The 16,665-nt window shown below is 38.2% G+C and overlaps 1 protein-coding gene across 4 annotated transcripts in view; it reads left to right on the top strand.

The window, feature by feature from the left end:
• NR3C1 (nuclear receptor subfamily 3 group C member 1) overlaps nucleotides 1–16,665 on the top strand; it is a 66,623-nt gene that overhangs the window by 41,005 nt on the left and 8,953 nt on the right. For all 4 annotated transcript variants that reach the window (XR_014318482.1, XR_014318483.1, XM_082771817.1 and 1 more), the window contains 3 exons: nucleotides 2,651–2,767; nucleotides 6,990–7,268; nucleotides 9,855–9,999. Coding sequence is in view for 2 of the 4 variants with exons in the window: in XM_082771817.1 (XP_082627943.1) it covers nucleotides 2,651–2,767; nucleotides 6,990–7,268; nucleotides 9,855–9,999 (541 nt within the window). In the remaining 2 variants the exon portion in view is untranslated. The remainder of the gene's footprint in view (nucleotides 1–2,650; nucleotides 2,768–6,989; nucleotides 7,269–9,854; nucleotides 10,000–16,665) is intronic.

The following is a 16,665-nucleotide window of genomic DNA, read 5'->3' as shown; positions in this document are numbered from 1 at the left end:
ATGTCGGTTCTGTGGCAAGCTGGAGCTGTTTCCCAAGTGTAATGAGACCATACCAGCGAGTACAAAGCACGGAGCTGTCTTTGAAATTCAGAGCTGCTTTGGCTGTCCTTGACTCTCAGCTAGTTCTGTCTGGAGCTGTGCTCCCATCTGCAGCCAGGCTCCAAATCTGTAACTTGGATTAAAATAAGGTCACTGGATATCCCCCAGAAGAAGTATTATGTGGCAGCTGAATATGTGTCAGAGTGACAGTCTTGCCGTCCTGAAGCTTAAACAGGTTATGGCAGTACTGATACATGAAGAAATCAGTTCGGTAATTTATTTGATCAGTGACGTGACCTTGTCACATCTTGTCTCAGCTGTATTACTAGTAAATAGCTAAAGCAGGGTTGCAGTTGTAAAACTGCAATTCCTCAAGGTTTACCTTCGCTTTCGTTTTTTATTTTTTCCAAAGATTTTCCCAACCTTAATACACAAGATTAGATATGGACGTTTTCAGGAACTCTTTTAGTATATATATGTATGAGTTTTAATATTCGCTTTAAGGAGCAAATGCACATATATATTTTTAAAAGGTATTTTTCTTATAAAGAATTTATGTAGAAATAATTTGTTTCAGCAATATCCTTTTCATTAATGTCTGCCAGGCATCTGTTAGTGTACAGATAAGCAAACTCTGTGCACTGGTATCAAGCCTTTAGCCTCAAAACCTTTCTTCTTACCTTTGTCAGCACGCCTGTATGCTGTGATGGAAATAGTTACAGAAACAGAAAGTATCAGCATCTAGAAAATCAATATAAAGTGTATTTCTAGTAGAACTAGAGGAAAAAAGGAAGGATGAAGATGGGACAACTACTATGTATTTATACCAGGTCTTCACACAAACAAGGATCCTTTCTTCAGGAAGCCAAGATAGCAAAAGCTATCTTGTTCTGGTGCTTATTTTTGTGGTGCTTCAGAGCCCTCATGCTTCAGTTTCTCCAGTCCCAGCACCAACCCTCCTCGCCTCCCAACGTGCTACCCACACCCTGCTGCCAACCCAGATCTTCATCTCTCCTCCCCACCTCCGTTCCTTCATCCTGCTTCAGATCCTCACACCTTCCCCCTGCTCAGATTCCCTCCGACACCTCTGCCTCCTGTTCTGCTCCAGATTGTGCTGCTTCTTCAGCCTTTTTAATTCCCAGCCTGTTCCCAAGAATCTTTCAGTCTTCCTGTTTTCACAGCCTTTCGCAGCCCAAGGGCATACTTGTGCTGGGGGCAGTACAACACTGAACAGTGGTGTTGTCAGGGCTCTGTAAAATGCTCATATCTGCAGCAAATTCCCTTGGAAGGATCTCTGTTTGCTCACCACCAGATTCTTTTTTACCAGCATATTGTTTGTTAAGTATCTTTGCCTGTTTTTAATGCATCCTTTTGTATAACTGGCATGTCTTTTGGGCAGCATTCAGACTAATTGAAGCAGAAGGTGAAATCAGCTTCTCCTCGTTTTTCACAAAATGTTCATGTGGAAAGAAAGCTTTAATATAATGTAATGCAAAGAAATAATGTAGCTTTCATCTGAAAAAAGGCAATAATGGCTAAGTAGTAAAAAAAAAAAAAAAATATATATATATATATATATACTTTCATGGAGATGAAGCTCTTTGTTAGGAAAAAAATGGGATGGCTTTGGAAAATCTACACGTGAAGGAACATTATTTACCATGTGAAATCGTGATCTCAGTTGAACACCTTTGAGACATGAAGTTATACTCTACAAGAGTACAAATATTCTTTGGTCTGCAGTTTGTGTGTGTGCATGTATATGTTTATATGTATTTTATATATATCAGTATGCCAGTAATGGTAAGCAGAACCATGAATTGTGTCTATTTACTAACTTATTGTAGAACACAAAGATTATACAAGGCTTAGTAAGGCTTCATCTTCTTGCTTAAATGAAAAAAAAAAAAAAAAAAAAAAAGGGGTGTTCATGCAGAAAAATATTCAGGGCTTCCTTGGGAAATCAAAGCAACAATAACAGCAAAGAAATACGTTTATTTTAATTTATGTATTTCAGGTTGCCATATTTCTAGGATCAATTTTTTTCTGAATCTGAGTCCATAAAGATGTCGGTAAACTTAGTTTGTCCACTTCAGACTCTAAACAAGAAGGAAGGGAAGCTTCTTGACTCCTAAAATGATGAAAGCTATTTCTAGGTATCTGTAGATATGATGAACTGTATACTTTCCAAATGAGTTTATGAATGTTATTTATGTCTTGTGTGAAGTCATTTAGGGAAACTGTAAACATGCGATAGAAGCTTAGAGCTTTCTCATAGCTTGGAGACATGTAAGAGGAAAAAATAGCTTTACAAATAGAATTTCCTAGTGTTAGCAAATGGAAAATAGGATTTCTTCCTAAATGTACTGGCATTGCTGTCTATTAGAAGTCTGCTAGATGTGTAGGTATTGGAAGTCATATGGATACTGATCTGATTTTTGCAATAAATGAAGTACAGCAAGTAAAGATGTTGTATAGTCCCTATATCCTTAATGTTACAGAAAGAACGAATGACTTTTCTATTATTATATATCTTATCTATTATTATATATCTTATCTACTATTCTATTTGTGGGCCTTGTGGTGATTTTCTTTGTTTTTGTGACTGCAGGGCAGCACAACTATCTGTGTGCTGGAAGAAATGATTGTATTATTGACAAAATTCGGAGGAAAAACTGTCCAGCGTGCCGCTACCGGAAATGTCTTCAAGCTGGCATGAACCTTGAAGGTAACTTCAGTGTTCAAATCCATTTCTTATTTTAGAGTCCTGGGCAATAAAGGTCATGCTGTTTATGAAGCTAAAGCATTTGAGAAGCACTTTAATATGTATAAAGTACTGCATTTTATGGTGTGTATGAGCTTTTTAATGAAAAGTAAGGGGTTTTTTATCGCTAAAATTTCTCCTGTGCTTTCCTATCCTTAGTCAGTTGCTCTATCTCTCAGTATGTTCAGCAGAAGTGAGTCATGCACACAAAACCGGGTTATTTTTTATTCCTGTCAGCACATAGATCTTGTTGCTTTTTCAGTGAATCTGAGACAGCAGAACTCTAACGGAGGTCTTGTAGGGAAGTGTCATGCCTGCTTATTCTTACTTAGGAAAGTGACTTGATGCTGAAAACCGCAAATGGGAGGGAATGCCCAGACATAGATCTAAAATTGGAGCGGGACTTGCATCCTCAAACTGGAGAAAAGGAAATTATATTTATTTATGCTGTGGATTCTTGTTCTTAAATGTCTGTCAGAAGCTCTCCAGAGAAGATAGTATAATAAATAAATACAAATGTACTAGTACATATTTGTCCTCTGCTAAGTCCTGGATAGCTGATGAGAAACTGAAGACCACATCAACCAGAGATTTAGTAGCAGCTGTAAAAAGGCATAAAACATTTTTATTGGTGTCAGCTACATTTTATGTTTGATATTTTTTCCTTGAGCTGTAGAGATTAATTCAGTATTTACTAGCGTAGTTATCAGGGTGATACTTGTGTCATCAGAATTGTCAGATAAAATAAAAATGTCAAATATGTATTTGTCAGATACAAGTATGAACAAGAGTCCTGGTTTCAGTGAAAATATCCTTCAATAAAATGTAAATGCTGAATTGTATTAGAGATGGATACTGCTCGGATTAGTCTGTTAGCTCATCTTTACTGCCTCTTCTACTTCTCTCAGGCGATGAGAGAATCACCAATTTTTCTGCCCTGCAGGTGGCTCTATGTGCCCCTGCCCTCAAAGCAAAGAACCCAACACAGTTTGAAAAGCTTCCCCTCCTATTGCTCACAAGTAAATCCCATCCTTCGGGGGAAGGAGACTGTAGTTCTGTGTGTTTCCATACTGTTGTGATCTGTGTGCAGGAAGGGTGTATGCGGCTTAACAGCCGAAATCTGCAACAGTGGGTCCTGAAATTACCTTGAAAGAAACGAGGTAGTCAATGAGTGTTGTGCTGGAGAGGGATTTGCCCCTGCAGACACTGCCAGCGGGCTGAACCATGCACTTCGGAGCTAACAGCAGGGTAATTGGCTTACCTACTGCTGGTGCTGGGGTGGGAAGGAAGGAAGGTGCCTTGCTGCTGGGTTGGCACGGCAGGTAGCAAGTGAGGGAGCTCAGAAAGGGAGCTCAGAATAGCCCAGAAAAGCACAATTTTTTTGAGGTAGAAAAGAACACCTTTTTCTCTCATTTTTGTCTTTGTAGTTGTTTTCAAAATACATGTGTTATATTCATACATTTATCTATGTGAATAAAACACCTTATCGTGCATATTACTCTAACGGCAAGCCTTTCCATTCCTACATGAATTTGTGAACTCTTGTTAAAGAAGACTTCAGTGCAGCTGTCCAAGAAAGGCTCAAGTAGATGTTATTTGAGTTGATTTTCTTTGGTGAGAAAAGGCAAAATTGAATGACATCTCAGATGCTTACCACTTCTCTGCGTGTCGTTTGGATCCCTTCCAACTATAGTTTGCTTGCCTGAGTTCTGGCACAGAATCCTAGAGAGCAATGACTTTCTGGAGGATGGATATTGTTATATGGGTTGTTGGAAAAGGACAAAAAAGTTGCTTTCGTGGTGGAGAGAAAAGAAATCTAGAAACTCAGCAAAGCAAAAATGTTAGAACCCAAGGTAGTGTGAAGCAGCGAGAAAGAAAGAACCGTGGAAAGAATAATATATCAGGTATATCTGAACAGGTGGTGAATTGGTAGTACAAAAGAACTGGTAGAAGAGAAAGCTGAAAGGCAGTATGGAGAACAGAACAGACTGAAAAAAAAAATCCTTTATTTTCACTGTTTCAGAATTGTAGTTCAGGAATTACTGTGTCATGTTTGTTCCATGAATTTGTCTAACCTATCGTGGTTTGAATATGCAGAGATTTCTAGTACCTGTAGCAAACTGTAGCAGTGAATTTCACTGTTAAGTATTGGGTGGAAAAGTACCTTATTTAATAATAAAATACTGCATGGTAACTTTTTTGTCTCAGTACAAGAGGAAGCAATAATTAAAATGGATCCTTATGCACCAAAAACATGTTATTTAATCATTTTCTAATCTAATTTGCTTTATCAGTCATAGTTTTGACATTACTTATCTCCTTTGTGGGGATTTTTTTTGTTACTTTTTTTTTTGAGTTGGGGGGATTGGAAAAATGTGCAATTATCAAGCTGCAGGTACCAGAGATTTATAAGGTAGAATAATGGTATTTTGTCTTACAATCTTTATCTCTTTGAATTTTCATTTCCTACTTTCCTCATTAATTGATCCTAGACATTCTTTGGCACCTTTTCTCTTTCTGATGTGTTTGGAGAGAAAAGATTTATTGTTAGTTTTTATGCCCATATTAAGTCATCTCAAAATCTTTTTTGGCCTTTCATACTGCATTTTATAGTTAAAGTCTTGGCAATTCGTGTTCCTTTCTGTCTTCTTCGTTTTGAAGACGACGCATGGTAGTGCCAGCATTTCAGATAATATTTCCCTGAAGGTCTCCTGTTCTTTCACGTTCTTTTTAAGCGTGAAGCTTTCCCTCCAGGACTTTTCTTCTGTTCCCACAGTATCACTGGTGCTTTCATGGGTCACAACTGTTTGCTCCTCCTCAGCATTTGTTAAGGGACTCTTAAGGTGTAAGATTTGTACTCTTAAGGGATAGATTTAACTTAATCAAATTCTTGTGTAACACTTCATCTTGTCAGATATTTCTTTTGATGATAGTTTTACCAGACTTACTGGGCTGGAAATATTCCATACCAGGTGTCAGCGTTAAGCTGTGGGGATCTGCATGTAAATTTAAGTCAAAGCAGTTCATTTGGTTTTGAGAACAAGGATAATGGAGGGGGGAGTGTACACTACTAAAAGAAAAAGAAGCTCTTTGCTCCACAAAAGTGGGTATGCTATTCCGCCATGAACACTTTAGCAGGTGTGGCCAGTATCTAAGCCTCTGAAAAAAAATTGGTTTATGCAAAGTCCATAGAGAATTTGTTACCTTTGCCAGTTAAGATTCTGAAGAATCTGTCGTAGCCAGTGGGAGAAACAGGGTCGGGAGGGGGATACTGTATTTTGCTAAGCTACAGAGTTGGTAAATTTCTGATGATCAAAAATTCTGGCTATATCAGTACAAACTCTGAAAGTGAAACCACTTTACATGATGCGTTTACATGCTACTGGTTTATCTCTGAAGCTGCAGCACAGAAATCAATCAACCAGTGGAGATGGAGGAGCAGAATTGGGTTTCATTCTGGTCTCGGTTAAATAGCATGTTCAGTTCTAGCAGGCTACGTCCAGGAGGGCTGAAAGCCTAGTAGGAGACTCCATTATTGACAATATGCTAATAAAATTGGTGCTTCAGCTTCCAGTTTACAGTGAACATCTCTGTGTAATGTTTTATTTATTTGGTATATGAATTTTATGGTTTAATTATGCAGCAATGATTTATATTCAGGGAAGCTGACAAAAGAAAAATCTACTCCTGCCCAGCACTTCCAAAAAAAAAAGTTGTCCAAAAAAAAAAAGATATTTTCCCTGGCTCAAGAGATTGAGTAACTTTACCCATTAAATGTATTTTTCCTTCCTTCTGCATGGTTTCTATACTTTAATGTAAGGAAATTACAAAGAGCCCACTCCTGCAAGAATTTTCTAAGCAGGTGTTGTTCTGTCTCATCAAGTCTTATCGAACTGTCACATGTAATACAAATTCTAGGTGCAGGTGTTTGTGCTCCCTGCAGACATCATTTAGCATGTTGAAACATTAACATAAATGTGACTTTTATGAAATGTAAAATAAAATATTTTTTATTAGTTTGATCAGCATTGAAGTGAAATTATTTACAATTTTATGAAAAAAATGCTTGAAAAGTTTCAAGTGCGTGATCTACAAATGCAGGAAAAAGTGTCATTTCCTTTGTTACGTTTTGTCGGTGTGTGGCTACTTTCCATTATCTAACCTGTGACATCCAAAACTTTCCTAGCTCGAAAAACAAAGAAGAAGATAAAAGGAATCCAGCAGGCTAATGTATCGGGAACGAGAGATGCTTCTGAGACTCCTGGAAACAAGAGCATAGTTCCTGCCTCACTGCCACAGCTGACCCCAACCCTCGTTTCCCTGCTGGAAGTGATCGAACCCGAAGTTCTGTATTCAGGCTACGACAGCACTCTGCCTGACTCAAGCTGGCGCATCCTGTCAACTCTAAACATGTTGGGAGGGCGGCAAGTTGTAGCTGCAGTGAAGTGGGCAAAGGCAATACCAGGTAAGAGACATGGGCGTTAATTGCAAAGTGCAGCCTTTTTATTGTATTTGAGTATCTGGCTTCATGTTTGGTATACTTCAGAGCCCTCATAAATAAACTTTTATGAGAGGAAGCCAAAACATTCATTTTCTCTCAAGCATTATAGCTACATAATTACACTAGGAAACTTGGAAGTGTTCTTGTTATTTTGGCTCCCACCTGAAGACACAGTTAGCAGTTGCTTTACAGAAGAAAGAAATGTCTCAGCCTTGGACATAACGTGTAGCATCCCATAGTATGTTTTGGGGACAAGTCAGGGCCACAAGGAAAGCTGAAGATCTGTTTCTTTCTGACAGAAGAAAATATTTTTCTTACTTCTTGTCAATACTATTAACCACCTGTTAAAAAAAAAAAAAAAAAAAAAAAAGGCAAACAAGACTTCTTCAATGCTTACATTGCCTAAGAATGCAATAACATACAAGAGGTCTGCCAGAAGAAAAAAGGTCTTATAATGAAATTTCAGTGTGTTTTATGTACTGGTCTCTCTTTCAATGGAGGGGAAATAAATTAAGAGTAGGAAAGGAAGACCAAACTCAAACATGTATGACCAGCAGAGGTGTGACAGGAGATGATTGTTTCTCTGTTAAGGCTTTCTGTGATGGGGACTTGCACCTTTTGCTGAGGTCTTCATTAGGACAAGTTCACATTCGCACTTTCTGCTGGGACAAGGCTGTAGGAGACCCTTTGGTATTCTGAAATACGAATTCAAATACAATTTTTATAAAATATTTGTCTGTGTTCATAAACTCTTCTGAACGGTTCCACTAATAAGACCAACCCTTCAGGTTAGAACATATGTTCTTTATGAACATGCCAAGCTTCTGTTTAATAATTATGTTGATAGGAACTATTTTTACCACATTCTTATTCTCTTCTTTTTTATTACTAAGGTGTTTTGTAATGAGAGTGTTTAATTTGTATGTACTTCTACTGATATCCCATCAAAAAGACTAAAAGTAATCTAGCACTGATGGCTAAATCCTTTAATTGATTTTTTCAAAACAATCTTTTCCCAAGGAGGTTTTGAGCAAAGGTTTCAATATTTGACCCAGTAAGTTTGAAATAACTTAGAAATACTTTCCTTGTATTTTAGATGTAGTGTAAATAGTAGTTCCTGTGCTCTCCAAAACCAGAAGCTTTTATTTGAAGCTGTTTAGGCATACAAGTTTTGTTATATAATAATCTATTGAATGCTATCTATTTAAACATATCCACGAAACAGCACTGTAATGAGCTCTTTAGATGTCAGATGCCTAATGAAATTAAATAAAACCATCTTGAGTTCAGACTTTAGTAATGATTCACTGTGGCACAATATTTTCTTGTTAAATGTAGGCGCAATCTGATAGGAACTAACACTGCAAAAGGAAAGCTGCCTACGTTTTTAAGCCCTTTTAAGGGACTAATTCTCACATTTTACACACTTCCTCATTATCTTAATTGGCTCTATTCATTCTATGTATTTTTACAAGATTAGCTACCATCATTAACTGCTTCTAATGTGATATATATTTTGTAAGCTCAGTGTACAACTGTTGTTGAATAAGAACAAAATTTAAAGTTAAACCATTTGTTGTTTCTTGCACTACTCTCAGAAATTAAAAAAAAATTGTGCCATTAACTCTACAAGATCGCCCAATGAATTGTAGAGAATATTAGATATTTTTGTCTTCTGTAATTTATCTTTGACCATCTGTCTCAGATAAGCACTTGCACATATTCTGATTTTTCTTTTTGTAATATTCCATCCCCTTCTCGCACCTGTAGTACCAATCAAAAATTGTCCATCCAGTACTCTCTCCATCCAGAAAGTAGCTGACAATGTGGCTGCAAGAATCCAGTACTTGCAGTGTGCGTGCATTTGGTAGATGGGTGCTGAGAATTTATTTTGAAGAAATATAGATGTAGATGCCAGTATAATATACAATGTAAGGTTCAAGAGTTAACTCTTCCTGTTAGTCTTTTGTCTGTTGTTCTACGATATGTTTGTTATGCATGGTCAACAGGTATATGTAAACAAGCTCAAGCCTGACTTGTGCTGAAGTGTTCTGTTCAACCTCTGGAGGTGCATATGTAGTCATATTGCCCAGAAGCTGTAATCTGAGTCCTGCAGTTGCAATGCTTAATTTCTACATGTGCAAATATTTGAATGTAACCTTGGAAGTTGGAAAATGGTGTTTGCACCCCCTTTTAAAGTGCATTTTTTTCCTTCAACAAGACTTTCACATAAGGAACCTCTTTTATTCTATTTTTTTTTTCTTCCACCAAAAATGTAATCTAAAATACAGAAATACTTGGCTGAATCAGGTAATTGGAATATGTCAAGCAATTTTCTTGTTGTTTCAGGTTACATTTCAGGTTACATCATCACATTTACAAAAATCATTATGAAATGCACTTTTATAAGTAGGAATCTGCATTGGTAGTACAGAAGTCATATTGATGATAAGCATCATCCTTTTCAGAGTTACTTATGTTTGGGTTTTTTGTTTTTTATTTTTTCTTTCTTGCTACCAATACTATCACACCTCAACTTTTTTTTTTCAGGTTTCAAAAATCTACATCTGGATGACCAAATGACCCTTCTGCAGTACTCATGGATGTTCCTAATGGCTTTTGCTTTAGGATGGAGATCATACAAACAATCAAATGGAAATCTCTTGTGCTTTGCACCAGATCTGATTATTAATGAGTAAGTAAGACATGAGTCATTTTTCTACGTTTATCGGGGAATACTAGAATCCACGCAGTCGTTCTGTGTTTTGTACGTGAGAGGTGAATCACTGGGTAGCAAGCTGTTGCAGAGATCACAAATCAATTTGCCATTTGCAGCATTGTTTTTCTTACAGCAGATTGCTTAGTTTTTAAATAGGTCAAATGAAAGAGCAGTCTTTTAGATATTAAGTTTATTTGTATACAGAATATTTGTGGGAGATGTTTGTACTGAAATGTTCCATATTGTGCCTGTCTCTGCACCATTCCTTACAGTCATTCATTTCAGTCAAGCCAACAAAGTTGAAGCCGAACATTTATCTGGGTTGGAGAGAGAAGTTCTGCAAATTGCATAATGTGCTGTATGCTTGTTGCATAAAAGTAATAGTATGGTCCTTTTAGTTCCACTGAATTATTGAACAGCTAAACATTTATATCTGAGCCTGCTTAAAATTTGACTGAAAAGACGTGGTTGCAAATGGAAAAACTTGTGTGTTTTATTTTGGTTTTGAACTTTGGTAGCAGTCTTCAAGAAAAAATGAATTTGCTAGAATAATTGGATATCTTTTTTTTTCACACTGAACATTGTCTTTCTTGTGTTTTTCAAAGTGGTGTTGTGTGGTAATTGTGTTGTAGAGGACTGAAAGGGAATTCAGGACTGTGGAGGTGATGGATAGGAGGCTTAATTTGAGTTGCAGTGGGTATAAACACTTAGTGCAGAAATATGCACAGTTATATTACTTTCCAAAGGTGTAGAAGCACAGCAGATCAGGTTAGGTTATGTCTTTCAGTCTGGAGACCAAATGCTCTGTCTCAAACCCTCTCCCATTAGGACGTGCTCTGGCATTGGTCCTGATGGACTTTCTTGCTGTGTTTTTACTTTGAAGCCATTTCAGCAATTGTGTCCTTTGACTCTTTTTTTTTTTTTTTTAAACAGCAGTTTCTTCAACAGGCAGAACTCTGTCTGAGCAGTTTGTAATAAACTTTCCAAGTGGTCTTTAGGTCTTGCAATTCCAGTGATGCTAGCAGTATCTATAAAGTTTGTTGAGACATTTAGTCTGTACTCTGAATTGATTGCTGAAACTGTTTTGTAGATCTAAATCTTAGAGATTGCTGGTCAGAGCCATTCAAATTCTAGTTTGCCCATCTGCCAGTTCCAATTAATATGATGCTGTTACTATGGATTTGCCATTCTTTTTTCGTGAAATGATATTGTCCATTGGTGGGGACAAACTATTAAGTTCAACTACGCAGAACCTTTGGCTCATACAATCACAAAACTTCATCACCATGACAATTTCACTGACAGTAATTTGAAGAGAGATGCAGGTGACAAGGTGTTACTCATGTCTCAATTTTCCTGTCTTTGCAGGTAATGCTAGCCCCTTTGGCATGTTTTGAGGCAGTAGTCATAATATTTTTGTTCCTATTGTACTTCAATACATGAGCTCCTGAATCTTTTTTCCATTTAAAAGAAAAAGAGAAAAGTAATCTTTGCGTTTTCTTTGTGATTAGCCATTTATATTTCAGACTACTTCTTTGTTTTCATTTATTCACTTTAATGTATTTTTCATATACAAGCCTGGATAAATATTTACAAGCTTAAATAATTTCCTTATAGTAATTATATATTTAAAAAAAAAAAGTCAGGAGGGCAATGTATGCCCATCTGTGTGCTTATATTCTACTAACTTTGATCAACATATCTCTGAAATAAAATAGCTTCCAAGTGGTGGAATCAATTAAAATAATTAATATTCTCACTATTAAGCATGATAGCATCTAATTTGCTACAAGTCAGATCTCCTGTGGTTTTATCAATTGGTCAAAACCACAGAGCTTTACACTTAAGTATGTGCCAATACTCTTTAAAAAAAAAAAAAAAAAAAAAGGCAAGGATAATCCTATTACAGTCAGTGTTAATTCTCAATTTTATTTGAGTTACAGTTCTGTTACATGAACTGTTTATTAAAATGACATTTGTTTTCAATAAAATATGTTGACTAAGAGAACTGCAGTTTCTTCTAAGTCTTCCTCCAGTGTGCTACAGGTTGCCCATAAAACTCTCTCTGGTCATAACTTTTTATGTACTACTCCTCAATAAAATACAGCCACCTCTGAGTTAAACATGACAATTAATGAATAATACATAAAAACACTACATGAGTTACAAGAAGTTGGAGAAGCACAGTACCTGTGGGAAATCCAGAAGGATAGTGCCATGGGGGAAGCATGACTGATGCTAAAATCTAAACCAGTGGGTAGGGCAAGAGGGACATCAGGTACAGCAAGAAAAAAAAAATGCACAGAGCAGGTATGTCCACTCTTTCTGCTTAATACATCATTGAAAAAATAGTACTTTGGTACATAACATTTCCTAAAAACCACGCAGGAATTTACTCAGTGCTGTTTTCTGAGATGCATCACAGTCATCTTTCACACAGCCCACCCCCTTGCTGCCCTCCAAGCCTCTAAGCTCTTCTTTAGCTATTTCAGATATTCTAGAAGCAGGTCCAAGGTAGAGGAATAAGATAGCTCCATGTGATGTAAGAATTAGATGTTTGTTAAAACCCATTGAGCATCTTAACTGAAGTAGGCAAAGTAGCATCCTCTAAAAGTCAAAACAGCTCTATTGTTTGATAAAGCTAAAAGCAATCGTAATATTTAACAGTATTGTGGTGAATTGCCTGGAATAACTGGGAAGCAAGTTCTCCTTTTAAAGCTTGGTTGTAATAAATACAGTTAGGCATAGGTGTTGTGTGTAACAGATGCATCAGAATCTTTTTTTTTCTTGAAATTTAGTATCAAGGTCATTTTCACAGTTAACTGAAGGTGTCTGTATCACACCTTTGCTTTGTGCTCAGTAGCTTCAGATCTGTGCATGCAGATAAAGTATAAGTTGTTCAAACTTGTAATTTTCAAGATCTGCAAATGACACTTCTGCATTTTTGGGATTTGTTCTGGCTTCATATCTATTAATTCCAGTTTCAAAGCATTGTTTCAGTTGAGGGTTAGAACAAAATGATGTCTGTATTTGTGTTTTATTTGAATAGAGTAATTCCCAAGAGGTGGTCTGTAGCTTCATCCTTAAAATTGATGATGTACTTCTTTTTCTTAACTGGAAGTATAAAGAAGCTGAGAAGTTGGCAACAACTTCAGGCCTGACCTGAGGCCTCGTGCAGACCTGCATCATTTCAGCCTTGCAGAATAGCAACAACATGAATGAGTTTTTAATTGTTGAATAACTTGAGTTCACACTACCAAAAAAGTATCACATTATGCTATAACTAATAAATATCTCACTGAGTATATGGAATTGTGCATATTTAAATCTGTAATTACCGTTTTAATATACCTAGCCTGCATTTCACCCCAAAAATAATTCCTATAGCATTTGCTGTGTGCAGAAGGGTTTACCACATGTGTCTGTAGCAATGTTTCCATTTCATGCACTTATGCTTGAACCTGTACAATGAAGCTTTTAACATGCACGTTTGCAAAACCGAAAAAGAAAACAGAAAAGATGAGCTTCTGATGATGCAGCTGTCATTTCTGCAAGACTATAAGTCAGTTTGTCATCCTTCCTTCCTCTGATCTTTCTGAAGTCGTCACTATTCCAGTTAATCAGAGCCTTGAGATGAAAGCCGCCCTCTTTCCTCAACTCCAGCTCGCAGATGCCCATCAGAGGAGGCAGGGAGGGTGGCAGTGGCTGACCCGGCCAGTTCCAGTGTTAGCAGTGACGGATAAAGGACACCTGAGCTGGTGCTGGTAAAGCAGGGCAGGAGAAGGGGAAGCATTTGGTGTTCCTTTCTGGACAACCCATCTGTTGGGTGGCAGTGACTGCTGCCTCCGCCTCCGACTTCAGTCAGTAGAAAAGCTGCTGCTGAATCCCATAGGTGCACCTTGGGCCTCCGGGGTGTAAAATTGGCATTTCCTTCCCCAGCTCTGCACAGGGAAAGCACTACAAAGCAGCCATTGACAGGCTTTCATCTCCCAATAGATGAGGTGGGAAAAATGTTACTGGGCTCTTAAGGCAGGGGGCAAAAATGTATTTTAAGTTAGTTTTAGACTTTGGAAAATAGTTTAAATTCACATTTCTGTACTTCATTTCTGGGTAGAAACAATATGCTTCAATGCATTTGTGTGTGAATAGCCAGTGAACTCACATTTTATGTTTCAAAACAGGAAAAGTGTTTCTTTTAGCTGTGTTTATACAAGATGGCAGTTTCTATGTATTATGTATTATATTTTATATATATAAAACCTTGATACAAGTTGTTGAAAAGCTTGGCAGCTCAATAAATCCTAGGCTTCAGGCCATCGCTGAGTATTTGGAGACTGTAAAAACCTGCGATTTTGTAGCTGTGTGTAAATGTTTTCCATGCCCTGTGACTCAGAACACACTTTGAGTGCAGTTGGCACTAGGACTCTGTCAGCTCAAAGCCTCCACTCGTGTCACATGTACGTGCACTTACAGTGAGGAATGCACAGTTGCGTTCATCAAGTAGCAAATGTCTTTTCATTGTGGCCTAGCTTTAGAAAGAAGTTTTTGAAAGTTACATGTTTTAGGAATTTGATTATGTTTACATCACACGTCATCTTAGCTCTTTGCTGTTCTTAGATTTGAGGTCAACTGCTTGATCACATTTGTCCTTATAAAATTACATGCCATACCAAATACCTGTATTTGCCTTATTTGAACAGAAAGAAAATAACCATTAATTACGGTTTTATAAGCAAAGTTTAATCAGTTCTCTTATTCCCAGAATTTTTTGAACATTTCTTTTGTAACGAATTCTGTGAAATCTGCATTGTCCGATTTTTCAGAATACCAGCAGCTCATTTGCTCATTTTTCCCTCTATAGACTGGGCTGTACTGAATGATTCAGCAGTGTTGAAAACTACATGCTTTTATCAACACACATCCCACACACATGCATATGGCCGCCAAGTGTAAATTACATGGGTCTCATTCATCCTAATCATCCTAAACCTAATGCCCGACTTGCGTGTTCTTTTCTATTTACAAAGGCAGGGGAAGATTAGATACTTTCAAAGATTAGCGTTTCAAATCAGCCTAGGTTTGCAGTCACTGGGGCAGGATCACTACCGAAATGATAATCTGCCATTAGCCAGCTGCTTGAGTCTCTACTTTTTTTCAAGGGCTGCCGTCCACATATGTTGACCCGTTGTGCTGTCTGGCGCAGCGCTCTCTCCCTGGCCGAGTTGTCTTGTGTCCCCCCAGGCCTCAGCACATTCTCTGCTCCCTCCATCAGGGGTTTCTGGGCTTGTTTTTGGGGTATGGCTTTCAGACCTGTCTCTCTGGATGACCAGGGCTGGCAGTGGTCAGAGCTTTGCCTGAAGAGCACGAAGTCGGGGCGGTTCTGTGCCAGATGCGGCCTGGGCAGGGGATGTACGGGGGGTGTTGGGGTCTGAGGGGGGTCTCTGAGGCCTCTTCCCTCTGTCCCCGCAGGCAGCCCCCCAGGTGCTCGGGCTCAGACCTGCCCGCGGGCAGGCGTGCTGTGTTTTGCTCTCATTTTTTGAGGAATGCCACTTGCATAGGTTTGTTATTACCAAAAATCTGCCCAAAATGTCGTCATATAGATTCTCAGACATGCGGCGATGATTATGTTTACAGCAGATGGAAATAAATGACAGGCTGACCCATTTCAAAATATTTATTTTAACCTTTTGCCTAGAAATGGTAATACTTTTACATGAGGAAAACTGCTGAGCCCTGACATGGAATGTGTTTGAATTACCCAACTGGAAATATGTGAGATGCCCTCTGATACAACCCAAAGGGGTTAGCAGATCGTTTCCAAACAGCCAACTGCTGTAAGCTCGTGGCCTTGTGTCAAGTACCCTACAGCTGACCACTCCTGCCTCATGCGTTGTCTTGTGAGCGCTTTGTGCCCTTGCTGTGCCTCCTTGGTTGTTGAAGCCCCACACAATGCGGGTGTTTGAGGCCAGGGATGTACGTACGTGTGTGGAGCTATGGGTACTGCTCCGTGAGGTACTGCTGCAAGTAGTCCTGCCACCTTTCCGCAGGCACAGTTCAGCAGCTTGCCTTCCTCTGGAAATGACGGGTATTCTAGACTTATGCTTGGTTTTAATATGGTGTAAATGGCTTGTATTTCTCTCTTTTTGAAAACCATTCTGAATTCTTATTATTCTTAGGTTTTTGCCCCTTGCAAAAGGTACATGTTTCTTGTTTTGACTTAGGGTTTCTTAAGATGCTTTCCAGCATGCTTGTAAGGTTCTGTTACACATTTTATTATATGTACTAGCTCTTGCAGGGATAAGGAAAGGAGAACTGAAAAATGATAGCAACTTTGGAGGAAATAATTTCAAAAGCATTTTTTTTCTTATACTTGGATTCAATATACTTGGATTCCGTTTTGTTTGTTTCTTTGTTTAGATTGTAGTATTGAACAGGAGATGTTGAAGGACGTTGATCTGTTAGATCGTGTCCAGAAGAAGGGCCACAGAGATGCTCGAGGGGCTGGAGCACCTCTCACTCACGAGAGTTCCCTGGAGAAAACTGAAGATTCTTTTGCTATAAGACAGATAAAAGTACTTAGCTTGGCATCTGCAGCTGCAACCACTACTGTTGAATGAAGCATGGAGAAACTTAGTTCAGTGT

The sequence above is a fragment of the Aythya marila genome (genome assembly GCF_965140915.1).
Source record: "Aythya marila genome assembly, chromosome: 14".
NCBI lineage: Eukaryota > Metazoa > Chordata > Aves > Anseriformes > Anatidae > Aythya > Aythya marila.
Note: the sequence above shows the minus strand (reverse complement) of the source record. Positions and strands in the feature narration are given on the sequence as shown.